Source organism: Protopterus annectens, chromosome 1.part1 (genome assembly GCF_019279795.1).
Source record: "Protopterus annectens isolate FY-2018-M chromosome 1.part1, PAN1.0, whole genome shotgun sequence".
NCBI lineage: Eukaryota > Metazoa > Chordata > Ceratodontiformes > Protopteridae > Protopterus > Protopterus annectens.
In genome coordinates this window covers 1,693,150,942-1,693,168,717 of record NC_056726.1, presented here as the reverse complement: position 1 = coordinate 1,693,168,717, position 17,776 = coordinate 1,693,150,942, and the positions used below count along the sequence as shown (strand labels likewise).

The window sequence follows — 17,776 nt, the reverse complement described above, 5'->3', positions numbered from 1 at the left end:
AAGAGTTTGCAAATATAAGACAGTTATCCAAATATGGAAAGATGTGAATGTTTTGAAGTTTTCAGTAAGCAATAACTGGAGCCACACATTTTATAAATACCATTGGTGCAGTAGAGAGAACAAAGGGTAAGACAGAGAAATGATAGTGTAAGACAGTCAATATATAATGTAATCTAATTATAGTGACCTGTTAGTGCTAACATCGGATGGTTTGTAATTATTTCAAAAGTTATAACTTGTATACTTGAAAAATAAATAGAATACATTTAAATGAAAGAAACTTGAGTCTCATGAATGTAAACCCCTCCCAGATGTCAGCACTATTGCTTGAATAGTGCTAATATGAATGAAGATTGAAACTTCTCTCCTAGAAGTGAAAAATAACTTCATGAACATGTTAACAGTGAGGCATTTAGCAAAGTAACAACTGGATGCATTCATTTAAGCAGGCATAATATCAGCTGTGGCTCCTTAAATGAATGCTATTACTGCAATCATGCTTAACCGGCAACACTTCTGAGGGGCAAATTGTGTTCCCTGACATCTTTTACCCTAGGAACCCACCTCCTTCACTTCTCCCTACCTACAGCAGAGGTCATAACCTATCATGATTACCAGAAATAAGTAGCTAAATGCCATGTCCGTTAACTAGGTTTATTGAAAATTCAGAGACCAACTGTCTTTTTATTTATTTATTTATTTATTTATTATTTATTGACATTTGATTACTGAGAAAGTCCAACTGGGTGGAAGCCTATTTTTCAGTGGAGGCTGGGGGAAAAGCTCCAAATTATTACAAAATACTTTAAGAAAAACAATTTCACAATCATCATAAATAAAAAAAATCTGCAGTTTAAATAATTATAACAAATTAGACATAACATAAAAACATTGGTTAAGAATCAAAACAAGGTATATGACAATTTAATATTTAGAGATATTTTAGACAGCTTTTAGAGAAATTAAAGATAAATTAGTGTAATACAAGTAGGAATTGCAATATGAAGAGACGGAAGAAAAAACAGGCTTATGGTATATTTTGACAGAATGTCAGGGAAAATAATTAGATAGCAGTAAGGAAGTAAGTGAAGAAGGGAAAGTAAGGCGGTATAAGGAATGAAAATGTACTTGTTCACATTTAGGACTACAGTTTATCCTGTCTTTTGAGCAAGAAAAGAACCAAATTTTATCTAGGAAGTCTTTCAGAGTGGTTTTGAAAGATGGGAGGGAGGGTATAGACCTGATGGATACAGGTAATGAGGTCTAGGCCTTAGCAACTTTGTACAAGTACAGACAATGCTCAGCAGATATGCTAGGTTTGTAGACAGACAGGAGTTCTTGGTCACTGGATCATAATGACTGACTGGGAACATAGTTGTGTAGAATGCTTTTTAGTGCTTGACAGGCAGATGGATGCTGGATAATTTTATAGGTGGTAAGATGTTGTATATATGTTAGTTGGCGTGGCAGTTTTAACCAATTAAGGCTTTTCAGTGCTATACAGTGGTGGTTTACTATGAGAAGTGACTTCAATGGCTGTATTATCAAGAGAGAGGACATTAAACTTTTTTTGAAGTCTTTTACAGTAGAAGCATATCAAACAGGTGACTACTTCCATTCACCAGTATTATTAGCCATACAAAGAAATTGCACGTTTCATTTGTCAGATACTTACAACAAGAAAACTCCAAAAGTTGCTTCATCCTTGAATACAGGACATAATGATAAACAGCCCTAAACAATCAGTTGAGGTTTACACTTCATATATAATGCCAGACAGACAATAAAAAATAATATAGCCCAACTGGGGTTTTTGCATATAAGAAAGAATGACAGTGCTGCAAATGAAGTTACATAAGTTATTATATATGTTTATCAGTACAGAGCAAATGTAGCATCCCCACAAAGCAACAACTCACCTTTCACTGTAAGTGCATTTTTTCCCAATTCATGACATCCAGTTTACAGTTTACTCTATCACTGGAATCCTTAGGGCTTTCTGGATCTGAGACGTAGATGTGTCCCATCTCCTAAGTCCTTCAGAGGTCCAACACTGCTCATGAACTACTTCTAAAATCCTAACAAAACCATTAACCACATCTTTGGATAATGTATTTTTTTTCTTGCAGCTGCAACATCTCTGTGGATATCTTTGGATCACAGTGCTCACATCATCAGTTTTGTTCTTGTTTCTTGCCTAACTTGTATTTCATTCTTTACTAGGATAACATTTGTTCATTAACCCATCCAGTAAGCAATAAGTCCAGTTGCACAGAATTAGAATGCAATAATCCAGCAATATCATAGGATCATAGGAAGTTACTAGGCTATAGGCCCCGAAGCCATTACAAGCCTAGCCAGAAATTTAGCCCATGTTCCTACAAGTCACCACCCTATGCCACTGTCCAGCAGGGATATAGGTGGAATCCCAGGGGTGTATTTTCTGTTCCCCATCCAGTTATCCAGGTTGCGATTAAAAAGGTTTAATAAGGTACTCTGCTTTACCTGGAAAGGGAGTCTATTCCACAAAAGGGGGAGTCTCTGGGACACAATTCTGTCCCGCAAACAAGTCCTATTGCTGTCACAGACCAGGCTGAGGTTGCATGTGTGGGTTACTGGAGTGGAGCTTGACTTGTGGATTTGCAACAGTCCCATCAACGCGGGGTCTGAGATTGGTTTGTATGCCAGACAGAGGGCACCTCTGAGAAGTCTGTATTAGACTGAGTATAGGGACAGGACTTTTAGCCTATCTGTGTAGGGTAGATGTTTGAGGCCCTGGATTCTCTGGGAGAGGAATCTCTGTGGTCTCTCCAGCTGCTACATGTGCTTTGTGAGGTACATGCTGAAAGGGGCATTGTAATCAATAATCGGTCTTATAAGGGTAGAATATGAATCTACATGAGTCACTGTAAGTTTTCTTCTAATAGAATCTTCCCAACTTCAGTTACGAATGTTTCTGAAAATAAATAAATAAATAAAAAAACACTTGCAAATTTTTGCTACCAGCATGTAATATCTTTTGCAGTACTAGTGTATTTTCAGATGCACATATTCTGAACAATATATGTCACGGATGGTACATAGTAAATTAATCATTGTGTTTTGATATTGTCTGGTAAATTATACTTGACACGAATCCAGACAGAACCTAAAATGTAACAGTTTGTTAATGAATTTTATAATCAAGTGTGAAAAAAGTTTTCCCTGCAATGCAAGTAATGACACAGACAACAAGGAAAAAGGGATGAATTTTGACTGATTAAATAATTTTAAACTCTTGCTGTTTTTCAGGCCAGACATGTTCTTCTTGTTTCCCTGATCAAGTATGTGTTAATTCCAGCTGTGTATGTGACCCAGCAATCTACACCAATCCAGGTAAATTTTCAATATACAATATTATGTATGAATACCAGCTGACAGAATATATAAGTAAAAGAAACACAAAATAGGGAATGAGGCATAAAAGGAGAGCAGAATACAGGAAAACAGTGAGAGTTATTATGTTGTATAATTCTACCATTCGGATGCTATATTTGAAATACTATCAAGTGACAATATGCTGCACCTGTAAAGATTTAGGCTGGTAGACTGCATTACTAATGCTGAAAAGCTACATTGCTAATTGTAAGACAGCTTAGAAAAAAATGGCATACAGCTACCAAAGGGACTATTAAGTGTTTATCACAGCATAAGTTAACATCATTAACCAGCAAAGAGCATGCATAGCAATTCCATACTTAATATTGCTCTATAGTGCTGAGGTAGCGTTGTCGCCTCACAGTAAACGTTGTCCTGTTCGAATCTCAGCTAGAGTGTCTTCTGTGTGGAGACATGCATGAATGGGTGTACCTTCGTTGAAGGTTGTGCATCAGGGCCGGCAACTCGGCATGTAAAAATCTACTGCCAATCATTAGCAGACCGGCGCTCCGCTGTGGCGACCCCTAACTGGGAACAGCCGAAAGACACAACAACAACTACGATATGTGGCACCAAAAATAAACAAATAAAATAAATAAACGCTTACCATAACCTGTATCACGTTCTTTTATTTAGAAATATCTGTATTTAGCTGAAGTGTTTGTGTGGTTTGCATTGCTCTGAATGTCACTCATCTCTGGTTACATTTAATTTTGATTTGAACCTCTTCATTTAAGGTTTGATGAGTTCTATTTTGTATCTTATTCTAGTATTACATGTGTTTTGTTTTAAGTTTTCTATTCTGTTGCAGTTTTGAGTTCTTGGCTATGGTCATTTAAAGAAAGCTACAAAAGAATTCCTTTGCAAACTGTGAATAGCATCAGTTAATTAGTGGGGGGACTGAGAAACAGTATTGTTCTTTTATTTAGAAATACCTGTATTTAGCTGAAGTGTGTGGGTATGTATTCTGCATTGCTCTGAATGTTGCTCATTTCTGGCTACATTTAATTTTGATTTGGAACTCTTCATTTAAGGTTTGATCAGTTCTATTTTGTATCTTATTCTATTATTTCATGTGTTTTGTTTTAAGTTTTCTGTTCTGTTGGAGTTTTAAGAGTTCTTGGCTATGGTCAGTTAAAGAAAGATACCAAAAAATTCCTTTGCAAACTGTGAATAGTATGAGTTAATTAGTAAGGGGAGCTGAAAAACAGCATTGTTCTTTTATTTAGAAATATCTTTATTTAGCTGAAGTGTTTGTGTGGTCTGCATTGCTCTGAATATCACTCATCTCTGTCTACATTTTCCCTCCATTCCACCCACACAGTCCTCATTGTGTTTTTAAATTAGGTGGCTTTTGAGCTTCCTGCCCCTACTATAAATCTCATTTTGGACACTCGTCCCAGTCCCATCTCATCAGTTCATTCTACCAAGTAAGGAGAGATCATTTGGGAAAACCCACCCCCCTTAGTTTCTCAACCTTGAATTTTCTTGTTTCATCCCTTCCAACTTAACCTAAACAAAAAAATTGCGCTTCATTCATCTGCATTTACTGTGTTTGTGTTTCTTCGTATATTATTACTTCATTTTGCTTTTGCTGCTTGTTCTTAAGAGTATTCAATTACATTTATTATGCTGCATTTATTACTGCTTGTTAGCAGCCTGATTAAATAGTAACTTTTATGTTAAGCCTTTTGGTTTAAGCACTTGAGCTTCGAGCCAGTTGTTTTACATTAAGAAGGTTTGTGGTCTACACTCTTGTGGCAGAAGAGATAGCTTATATACTTCTGAGTTGGGAATTGCTGGTTGAAAGCTAAGTGTCTGTTATTCTAAAAGTGTCTCAGTTTTGGTTTAAGCACTTAAGTTTCAGGACAGTTATTCTACATTAAGAAGGTTTGTGGTCTGCACTCTTGTGGGACAAGAGGGTAGATTCTGCCCTTCTGAGCTGGGAATTACTGGTAGAAAGCTTACTGTGCCTGCTTACTTGAACTGTTTCTTTCTGAAATTGGTGTGCCTTGCTTGCTATAGCATAGATTACTTTCAGGCCTGCTGAATCAAGCTCTGTTTGTATAACTTGAGCACTAATCCGGCCATTTTGTTTGGAGAGGGTTCCCCTTCATCCTAGTGGCTGGGGTGTGTAGTTAGAACTTGTCTGATTGAAGATTGCTGGAACAGGGCTCACATTTGAGCTTTTTTATTGATTAATTGGTTAATTTGTTTAAATCAGTTTGCTGTTGTTTGCTACTGTTATATTTGTGTGCATCTGTTCTCTTGTATTAAATCAACCTAAACAGAGTTTAAATATCTTTAGCATAGTCTGGTTACAGGTTTTGCTGCATCCATATCTGTTTGGGTGATTCCTGTGTTTCCTTCTATGCCATCTTGTGTTGGCTGGGCCTGCCTGCACTTAGTGGGGATAAGTGAACTGGTTTCAACTGGTCTGGCATAGGATGTTGAGCTAAGAGGACAAGGGATGATTGGCCAATTCCCGTGTTTCTATTTTACTTTTGTTTTTATGGCATTTAAACACCGCATTTGCAGGGGTTTCTGCTTGTTTGTTCATTATGCACTGCTCTTGTGCTATTTTAACCCTTTGTGAGGTATCTCTGTTGCATTTTCTTCCATTACCAGCACTCTTGTGTAAGTGAGGCCCTCACTTGCAGCTACTGTATTGAGTTTTATCCAGTTCTACTCACACCTACAGGTACTCTCCTCAGATAGTACCCACTCTACTATCCCTGACATTTCTTCCACAGATTCTGACAACCATGGACGGACAATTTCTTATGGGCTCTCCTGCTAGTCTGGTTGATATGGGCATCTTGAGACAGTGTAGCAACTGCCTTATGTACACTGACAACCCCCTACTACTACCACCTAGGAACACAAAATGTGAGAGATGCAGTTACATTAAGAATCTAGAACCATTGCTGTCTCAGTCACAAGCCAGCACATATGGCACTAAGAAGGCTGTCTGCACAAACACTATGAACACCACACCTCTAACACCACTCACACCTGTACAACACACTCCTGCATATGCAGAGATTCTCAACAAAAACATACCTAAACAGAGGAGACCTCCAAAGCAAAAACACACACACACATCACAACCCACAACACCAAGCATCACACATAGTACACACATCTGTGTCTCACAGCCTCTAAGGCCCAGCCACAAACCCAACATACTATTCATAGGACACTCTATCGTGAGACACACAGATGTGCCCCTTACCAAGCTAGACAAGGAGAAAGTCACAGTAAGTTCCTTGTCAGGTGCTAGAATCTGCCATATCATGCATGCACTCAAGTCTCTTAACAGGTACTGTTATGACTCTGTCATAGACCATGTTGGTGTGAGTGACTTGAGACCTACCTCTCTGGACTATATGAAGACAGACATGATTGAGCTTGCCGAATATGTGTCCCAGGCAGGTATGTCCCTAGCCTTATGCAGGATCCTACCATCACCCAGAATGATGCCTCAATACAAACAGAAAATGCTTGACTTTAACAATTGGCTTTGTTTCTGGTGTCATTCCAAGGGGATCCACTACCTGACAGCATGGAAGGACATGACTGGCAGACCACAATGCTGAGATTGCCTTCATCAGTCTTCCCTGGGATTCTAGACTCTGGCAAAGGCTCTTGCCTCCCCCATAGTTCCTTTTTATGCAAAGTCTTGAGCACAAAATTACCAGCATGAAAAGTTCTTCTAAATGAAACTTAAAGGTCATGCTGCTAAATGCAAGGAGTCTTATCATGAAACTACATTCATTGCAAGCATTCTTTGCCCTGGAGGATGCTGACATTTTTCCAGTCATTAAAACCTGGTTCAAAGCTGCTGAGAACACCCCAGCCTTACCAAGTTTCTCATCCTCTACCATACGTTCAGACCCCAGAGGGCTACAAAGTCAAAGGAGGTGGAGTTTCAATATTTATTAAAGACATATACACCTCCAAACTGGCTAATTGTTATGACACACAGGAGACACTCTATGTGCAGTTAACTGTTGACAAAATGCCTGTTCAACTACAGACCCCCAACCATGACTCAAGATGCCCACCCCACCTATCTGGACTTACTTGAATCCATCAAGATTCAACCCTCTACCCTGATGCTGGGTGACTTTAACAAGTCAACCATATAGTGGAAGACCTATTCTAGCCCAAACATGCACACCCAGAGATTCCTCAACTTTGTCAATGCCAAAGCACTGGATCGGCTGGTTGATACCTCTACGAGAGGTGAAAATATCCTGGACCTGGTCCTAACCAACATGAGTAGCTACTGTAGCACCCCTACAATGTAATCCACCTTGGTTAGATCTGACAATAAAATGATCACTTTTGAAGTCACCCCCCCCCCCCTCCCATCAGGGTCAAACAACAAAAAACCTTTTCCAAAGCTGACTACAATATCCTCAGAGCAGGTATAAGCAGCTTTATAGCTACCGTCCCTTGCATTGGAACTAGCACTAATGTACAAGCCTACACCAAAAAACTATAAGAGTACCTACACAACTGTATGGACTCAGGAATACCTGAAAGGACCAAATCATCTTCCTCAAGGAAGAGTAAACCTGTCTGGTTGACAGCAGCAATAAACAAACTCTATAATAAAAGGAAAAATTGCTGTCCAGGACCAAGTAGGAGCAGGTCCCAAGTTGGAAGCAATCTCTCCTTTACCTGAACAAGCAAATAAGGTCACTGGTGAAATCCTCTTAAGGCTAACTTCAAGTCCAAATTGGCCACATCCACTAAGGACAACTACAAGGCCTTCTTCACATACATCCACAATCTCAAAGGTAACACCCAAATCTGCTCTGCACTGGTGGTCAATAACACCACATACACAAACGACATAGATATAGCCAACTTGCTGGCAGACAAGTTCAATGAAAACTTATCCCCCCCTGTCCTCCATCAGTAAACCAGGACATCCCCTGCACAATCACCCTTCCCCTCATCATGAGGGAGCAGGACTTTAATGCCCTCTCAAAGGCAAGAAATACAGTCTCCAAAGGACCTGATAACATCCCTGGCTGTATCCTACATGAACTCAGGCATGAGCTCTCAGCTCTGTTAAGCACTTTATTCAACCAAAGCTCTACATCTCAGCTGAATAGAACACAACCACTGTCATCACCCCTACACAAAGATGAATCATCCGCTGCTCTAGGCAATTATAGGCCCATCGGCCTAAATAGCCTGATCTACAAGGCCATGGAACACATTATCAGAGACCTTATAAACAAGGACATTGGCAACCTCCAAATGCTTGACCTCACATAGTTTGGTTTTGTGAAAGGGAGATCATGCCTGTTAAACTTGGTTGACTTCTTTGAAACAGTCATCAAAGCCATGGACGAGGGGAAGACGGTTCACACCACCTGCCTCGACCTAGCCAAGGCTTTCAACACTATTCCCCACTTCAGCATAATAGATAAACTCTCCTAGCTAGGCGTCAACCCAAATTTTACCAGACTGGTAGCTAACTGGCTCACTGATAGAACCCACTCAGTCAAAACAGTGGAAGTCATCTCTAGTGGTAGACCCATAAAGAGCAGTGTACCCCAAGGATCAGTCTTGGGGCCTATACTGTTTGGGATATACTTTTCTATGGTGCAAGCCAAAACCAATGGTCTGTGGCTGACTAAGTCTGCAAATGACTGCAAGCCGGGTGCTGTCTTAAATTCCCTTAATGATGTGAACATCCTCCAAGAGGGCCTTACCCAAACTAATGACTGGTGCCAGAATCATGGCCTCAAACTGAATGCCAAGAAATTCATCATTATCCCCTTTGGGGAAAATGGCATCCCTACTAATTATCACATTAATAACAATGTACTAAGCATGCAATCAATCATGAGGGACTCAGGCACCCAGATTGATAGCAACCTGACTTTTGACAACCACACTGCCTCCGTTGTATGGAAAGCTTTCTATATGGCCCATCTCATAAATAAGGGTATTTCTTCCAGGTACAAGGAGGTCCTAACTTCCCTGTATTCCTCCTTTATCAGACCCATTATTGAGTACAATGCCCCCTTTGTCATGTACCTTGCCAAGCACATGCAGCAGCTGGAGAGACCACAGAGGTTCCTGACCAAGAAAAACAGGGTCACAAACACCTATCCTATACTGATAGGCTAAAAGCTCTGTCCCTCTACTCAGTCTCATACAGACTACTCAGAGGTGACCTGTGTCTGGCATACAAGGCCATCTCAGACCCAGCCTTGATGGAGTTGCTGCATATCCGTAAGACAAACTCCACTCATGCAACCCACATGGAAGGCCTCAACCTGGTCTGTGACATTAATAGAACTTGTTGGCGGGATAGATTTGTGTACCAAAGACTCCCCCATCTGTGGAATAGACTCGCTTTCCATGTCAAGCAGAGTACCTCTCTAACTTTGTTTAAGACAAATCTGGACTACTGGATGGGAAACAGAAAATACACCCCTGAGATCCCACCAGTGTCCCTGCTGGATAGGGGAAACAGGTGCCAACTTTGATGGAACATGGGCAAAATACTTGGCTAGGCTTATAAGGGCCTCTGGGCCAATAACCTAGTATTATCCTATGAAAGTATGAACAAACGTCTACAATGGAGCACATGTTGGAATGCACTAAGGAATGCAAGATTTCACAGTGCACCATAAAGATTGAGGAGATGACGAGTAGCAAGGGGGTATGAGAGAATAATGAAGCTATAGACATTGTATCTGTGATAAAAAAACTGAATGTTAAAATTTACAATTGCATCATTATGCTTTATTACATGATGGATGGATCTAAAACAAAGGTACACCTGTCCTAGTTTACCTTCTGTACTGTAGTCTATTCTACTAAATATGTGAGACATGCTAGAATTAATACCATATACCTTATTAAATACTTCTCTATTTACAAAATACAGTACATATTAAGTTAAACATATAGTGTAAATATATTCTAAAACAATATTTAAATAAATAATATGTACTTTCTATTTGACATATTCATATTCATATTGGATAAGATATGATATACAAGTTAGCAACAGAGTTTAAAACAAAGCCACATATGTTTATGGGTTGCACCTCCATAAAGCTTTGACCCGCGCACCTCTGATTTCTAATTATACCATCTGCATTTTGGCATTACTTCAGAGTACTGAGAGTATTTTATTTTGCTTGAAAACTAAATATTCAAGTTATGCCTGATGCAGTGCAATTTTGACATTAGTATATTTTGTTTGAGGTCTGAGGTAGCCATTCTCATAAGGACTATATATTCAAAAATGTTTAAAATATATATTAATATTACACTGATTTACATTTTTCAATTTTTACTTTTTTATTCACTTTTCTTAAGTTCAGTTCTATAGGTATAGATGATGCATAGAACTTCATTTTCTTATATACCAAAAATTCAGGATCATTTCAGCAAGGTGGGTGGTAGAGATTACCATGCATAGAAACATGTTGGCTACTAATTACAGAATGCAGCCTGTAAAGCACACTGCACATGGAAGAGCACTATTACCTAGATGCAGGGCTACAAGTAACCAAAGTTTTATGTGAAATGTTTATGTGTGTGTGATCATACACAGTAGGAACAAACTTATCATAGTAAAAGATAGTGAAACAGGACAGCAATCGTGAGGACATATCATCTGCAAATGCTTTACAAATCAACAGCATAGATGGTATTGTGGAAATCAAATGATAGTATGTCAGAAATGTGTCATATACAGGATCCAAAGAGCATGCTGCACAGGAAAGTGATGTGTGTGTGTGTGTGTGTGTGTGTGTGTGTGTGTGTGTGTGTGTGTGTGTGTGTGTGTGTGTGTGCGCGTGTGCACACTACAGGAGATGATGTAATATGGTGCAAGTGGGCCAGACATAAAGAATTGGCATATTTTTGCAGTTTAAAGTGCATATATAGCAGTATAGCTACAAGAATACCCCATGCAGGGTATACCACTCTATCTGATGTTGTAAATCTTTATTCATTCCTTACTGTTAGGACTTTGGTTCCATCCTTGGAACCAACATGGCTGGTACCAAGCTTGTGCCAGCCAAAAACTCTCAGACCTATCCACAATGCCCCTCTCATAGTCTCTCCAGATTTTGTTTGCCGCATTACTCATTAGATGTGCCAAGCCTTCTCTTAGCTAAGTGTTAGCTTTCTTGTGGTAATTTCAAGTCTTTAGTGTTTGTTAGACAGTTTTTATTGTCTAAAGTTATTTCTCAGCTCTATATCCTTTTTTTCCTGACTAAACCCTACCCACTACCTTGGTAGTTCTTTCGTACCATTGTTGGTACTACTCCCTCTCTCCCTACCTTAGTAGGCCTTCCTCTTACCTTTTCGGTATTTCTTAGTACCATTGTTGGTACTTTTTTTTCCTGCTATCTGTACAAAAAAAAGTGCTTTCTTTCACTGTTCTATCTCTTGTTGCTAGTTATAGTTTGTTGCGTGGTAGAGTGCTACTGTATTATAATGGCAGATAAGGCTAAGCTTAGTTTCAAACAGTGTAATAAGTGCGAACGTAAGATGCCCAATTCTGACGGCCATGCCCGGTGTGTTTACTGTTTGGGCGCTGACCATCTTAATGTTTCGTGTGACATTTGTTCTAGCTTTAGCAAGTGTATGCTGGCTGAACACAAGAACAAACTGATTCTAAAGGGTATGCTGAAATCACCCTTCACAAAGGCTGTTTCTGGGATGGAGGTCTCACCACCTCCTAAGCATAAAGACATAAAAAAGCATAAGGAGAAATGGAGTATTTTGGTTCTGACATCACCATCCTCCTTGGAACTGAGTTGACACCGGGCTTCTCCCGTGCCATCGGTGTAGACAGCTTCGGCACCAAGGTCCCTGTCTTCTCCCTCAGTGCTGCCTTTGATTATGGCTCAGACTCCTTTCACTGTACTGGTCTTGGTACCATCCCCATGGTGCCAAATTTGTTTGTGACATAGGCTCCGACTACTGTACCTGCATTGGCACCATCCCCAGCAATGGTGCCAATGTCTTACATGGCTCCACTGGTAATGACACCTTCAGTTCCGAAGGTCGAGCACTTACCCTGAACTAGGTATTCTCCATTTTATGACCCCTTTTTAGGACAACAATTTAGTCCCTTTCTTGAGAGACCAGACTCCCCATCGGCAGCATCCTTCAGATCCACCAGAAGTCTTTTGGAACAGGATGTAGGGTTGTGGACCAGTTTCTGAAAGCTAGAGGATTAACCACCCAGACCAGGTCTTCCCTCTCTCTTGGAGCAGAAACTCTCATGGCGTATACTCCTGTCTATCCTCCTCCAACCTCCACAAAGGTTTTGGAGACTTCAGTATTGATGGCCATCCTGGTGCATACTGTGGAGGCTTCCCTGTTGGCACCAATTACTCTTGGCACCACGGCTCCTTTGGAACTGGTGCACTCTTCGAGCAGTGATTGGGCTGTCGGCACAGTGGCACCTAGTTTGGTGCTGATTTTTATTGTGGTGCAGTCTATGGCCATGGCTCTCTAAGCAGCTGCCAGTCCTCTCAGAGCTCCTCACCTGGAGGAGGGCTCCTCAGGGTGGGGTGTGACCTGGTTCCGCGGTCATCCTTCTCGGTTTTGGGATCCCATCCCTCCTCAGGCGGGCCTACATTCCAGGTGATAGAGAGGGTCCTTGCTTCAACAGGCTCGCAGTTGACACCATTGGCATCGTAAACAGATCCCTCCCTCTAGCTTGTAGCTGTTCCATTCGACTTATTGTGCAGCATGCCTGGAATGCCCAGGACAACATAGAACCCATCCCAGGAGGCCAGATAAAATTTTGTCCACTCCAGAAGACAAACCCAATTAGTCCAAACAGCTGGTAGTCGATTCCATGGTTGTGGCAGCAGCCAACAAAAGGGAACTGGTGGAAGATAGTTCCACAGTTCATTCCCCCAATCAGGGAGTCTCAGGCTATGAACAGACTGGGGAAGTGGACCTTCGCTACAGCAACCTTAGCCATTTGGTCACTGAATTACCTGGCACACTGTACTCACCTTCAAAGAGACCTAATTTCAGAAATATCTGCCTCTTTGATGGAGGTACTACCTGAGGAGGTGTGTGATACTGTTGCTTCTCAGCTAGCTACCTTGGAATCAATCTCAACCTCCTCAATGCACTTGATTTCTCACACTACCGAGGGGGCAGCTTGAGCAGCCGCATTAGGCATTGTTATGAGATGGCATGCTTGGATGCATTTGTGTGACTTCACGAACCCCTTTTAATCTTCCTTTGTCAATGTGGCTGTTAACAAATCTTCCCTTTTTGGTCCCAAAGTAAGAGACACACTTTCACATAGTGAGAAGGACGGAAAGACCTTGTCTGCTGTGGGCATACATTTTTCCTCCCCCAGAGGTCCTACTCCAAGAATCAGAGGGGAGGAAAATTGTGGTTCAAGAAGTTCCAAGGATCTTTTCATGACACTCGTGATGAGCAATCCCCCCGGGGCAGACAGCCAATGCATCTGGAAGATGCCCCTTTCTGGGCAGAGGGGGTCAGCGCAAAAGATTTCCTCTCAACCATTATCAAAGGATGGTCAAGACAGGGGGGTTTATCAACCCAAGTTCTTAAGTCCCTGACTAAATGTTCATGTTGTACTGGAATGCTTTATTATGATACTATGCACTTAGCATTTAGTTTGATCCCACGGTTAATACAACAGGAGTTAGTTCATTGTGAAAGGCTTGGTTTTCACAGGGTGGCTTAACCATAATCCCCCCAGATAGCAGTCTTCTGCAAACTTTTTTTGTCTGTGGTCTTGGCTCTCTGCTAAGAGATCTGAAAAGTAAATGACAAAATAGTGAGGTCTCATCACTGAGTCCTGAAGGACACCACTGATCACTTTCATAGCTTCTGATGAAACAACTTTAACTCACATTGTGTGGATTCTTTCTTATAGCCAGTTTGCAAACCACCTAACCAAATATGAGTTGATTTTAGACAGGTTGCCATGGAGGCTAGAACGAAACGCTGAAGGTTATCTTCCACAGGGTGACGTTTGTCAGTCTGCAAAGAGGGAGGGCAAGGGAATACTGCAGACCCAGAAGCAAACATAATGATTGGTACAGAGCATATTGTCCAGCACCTCACCACAGCCTGCACCTTGGCTGACCCTATAGAAAAAGGAAAAAAAAAAAAAAAAAGAAGACGACAAAAAAATGCAACAGATTAGTACATTTGAATAACAATTAAAATAGCACAATACCAGCAGCAATCAGATACAGTTATCCTGTTTTTCACAAAATGAACAGCATCAGAACCATTAAAGCCAAGGATTTGAATTTTGCTTGTTGTATAAATAAGACATGTTTGTGAGATAGACATGTGTCTGAGAGGATCCCCATTCTATAAAACAGACTCCCCATCCATGTGAAGCAGAGTCCATCCCTAAGCCTATTTAAGTGTGACCTTGACCAAGGAATGAGAAATCAGAAATTTACCCCAGATCTGGCCCCCATGTTTCTGATAGACAGACGCAGGCAGTAATGCCCAAACTGACATACCCCCACATAACCTCTAGAAGCTTCCTAACATATCCCCTCCTAATAAACACTGAAGATATGTTGGGATGCAATTGGTTTGGACTGTACGGCTTATAAAGTCTCTAGTATATAACTATGAACCTATGAGCCTACTATCTGGAGAGCCTGTTATGCCTCCTTAGACTACTTATCCTGTTTATTTCAATTTTTTACTTTGCTGTAAAACATAAAAAATATACTAGTCAGCACAATGTATCAATGACAACAGAAGGTAATTACAGCTACAGGTGATAAGTCCTATGTATTGCAGGTCTTTGTGGTGCCTCCAGAGGCCACTATACTTGTGCTTGCACTCCTCAGTTGAGCAGGTGAAGACAGAGGCATCACGTAATGCTCTAACAAGCTAATGCCAGTCATCTGTTTTATAAAGGGGACTGTCATGAGCCATCAGCAAGCACTCTCTATGGCCTCCATACAGCAGAGGTAGGAAGATCATTGCTACTGAGCTGCACCAGCTGGGAGCCTTGCTGCAGTTCATAATGAGGAATAAAATGGTAGATTGGTGCACATGGCCAAGTCATGTACATCATAAGACAGCATGGTGACATGATGTAAAACACCATCACTGAGCTTAGGCAACAAAACAGACTTTGTAAGGGACATGCAGGATCACACACTAAGTATGACTACATAGCTTGGAAATGGGCAGACATGAACACTGTAGTGCTGACTTTGGATGACAGCAAATAACATTATGCCTGTAGTTCATACTCAGGCTTGCTAAAGCACCTCATTAGCATTATGACTTAGCTACAAGGCCCATTTTAGCATGATAGAAAATACAGTTACCATATTGTATGAAACTTGTATTATGGGAACTAAGGAAACTAAATATAGTGGACAACAAAATATATTATCATGTAGGCAAACTGACAGCAGGGAGGACTACTGGTAGTGGCCCTCAGGAGTGCAGCGACCACACAAGGGTTCAGGCAAGTAACAGGGACAATAATTTAGCAAATGAGTGTCTGGGGGTTAAAAAAGTTCAAGGCATGATGAGGAACTGATATGCTGTTTGGGGAGGGTCCTGATGGGGGTCTCATTCTGACAGGAAACAGGGAATAGTACAGGACAGGTTGCAGTCCTGCTGGGGGGGGCGGGGGGGCGGGGGGTAGAATAGCCTGAAGGCAAACAGAGAAAATATAAAATGCATTCAGACTGCAAGACATAGGTTCATAGGTGTGTACTAGGCTAATGGCCCTGGAGCCTTTACATGCCTAGCCCATAGTATTTCACTGGCATTATCCCACCCAACCTTAGTTCTCAGTGCCTTTGTTAAGTAGAGCTACTGGTATGATTCCCGGTGTACATTTTCTATTTCCCATCCACTCATCAAGATTTTTTTTGAAGAGGGCCAGTGAGGCTATCCGGTTGACATGTATAGGAAATCTATTTCATAGCATGGGCAGTCTCTGGGTTATGAACCTGTCCCTCCAGCATGTTCTGTTGATTGTGGTAATGAGGTTGAGGTCTCCGGATTGTGTAGTGTGGAGGGACTGGGATTTCTTTAGATGTAGCATTTCTAAAAGACCTGGGTCAGACATGGCTTTGTAAGTCAAGCAGAGATCGCCCTAAGTAGACGATATGAGACAGAGATAGTTGGAGTTTTTTTAGTCTGTCCACATAGGACAAGTGTTTAAGGCCTAGGATCCTCTTTGTGCGGTACTTTTGTGGCCTTTCCAGTTGTTGCAGGTGTCTAATGAGGTAAATGCCAAATGGGGCATTGCACTCGATGATTGGCCTAATGAGGGAAGAGTAGAGGGAGACAATGACCTCTTTCTTCTTGGATGCAAAACCCTTAGTAATGAGATGTGCTACATAAAAGGACTTTCTGACCACAGTGACAATGTGGTGGTCAAAACAGAGGTTGCTGTCACCCTGTCTTCCCAGATCTCTTATGACACCTTCTGTGTTCGATGTGGTAATTTATGGGAACTGGGTTTTCTCAAAGGGGATGGCAACACATTTTTTTCCATTGAGCTTAAAGCCATGGTCCTGACACCAGTCCTTGGTCTCAGTGAGGCCTTTCTGTAGGATGTCAACATCACTTGGGGAGTTAATTATGGCTCCCAACTTGCAATTGTCTGCGAACTTTGTCAGCCAGAGTCCATTCGTGTTGGCCTGGACTTCAGAGAAGTAGATACCAAACAAGAGAGGACCCAGGAACGAACCCTGTGAGACTCCACTCATGACTGGTCAGCAGTCTGACTTAGAGTCACCTACTTTCACACTGTGGGTTCTATCTTTGAGCCAGTTTGCAACCCACCTAGTGATATAGGGGTTGATGCCTAGCTTAGTTAGTTTTTCTATGATTCCTGAGTGGGGAATGGTATCAAAGGCCTTGGCCAGATCAAGGTAGGCTGTATGAACCACCTTGCCTTCATCCACAGCTCTGGTGACTGACTCAAAGAAGTCGACCAGGTGAAGCAGGCATGATCTACCCTTCACATAACCAAACTGTGTAGGATCCAGAGTTTGTAGATTCCCTATATCCTTGTTTATTAGGTCCATGATGATGCATTCTATAGCTTTAATTATCAGACTTGTCAGGCTAATGGGGCAATAGTTCCCAGGGTCTGTAGTTGCTCCTTCTTTGTGGAGAGAGATGACTGTAGCAGTGTGCCATTCAGTAGGGGCAAAGCCTGAGGTGAGGCTGTGATTGAACAGGGCACACAGGTGAGGTGCCAGTACACTCTGTAGTTCATAGGTTCATAGGTAGGTTCATAGGTAGGTACTAGGCTATTAGCCCTAGGGCCTATATAAGCATAGCCAAAAAGGTACCCTGGCTT

The 17,776-nt window shown here is 41.4% G+C and overlaps 1 protein-coding gene across 1 annotated transcript in view; it reads left to right on the top strand.

The window, feature by feature from the left end:
* LOC122811854 (uromodulin-like) overlaps positions 1-17,776 on the top strand; it is a 166,024-nt gene that overhangs the window by 52,472 nt on the left and 95,776 nt on the right. The window contains exon 3 of the mRNA XM_044083979.1: positions 3,292-3,375. Coding sequence (XP_043939914.1) covers positions 3,292-3,375 — 84 coding nt within the window. The remainder of the gene's footprint in view (positions 1-3,291; positions 3,376-17,776) is intronic.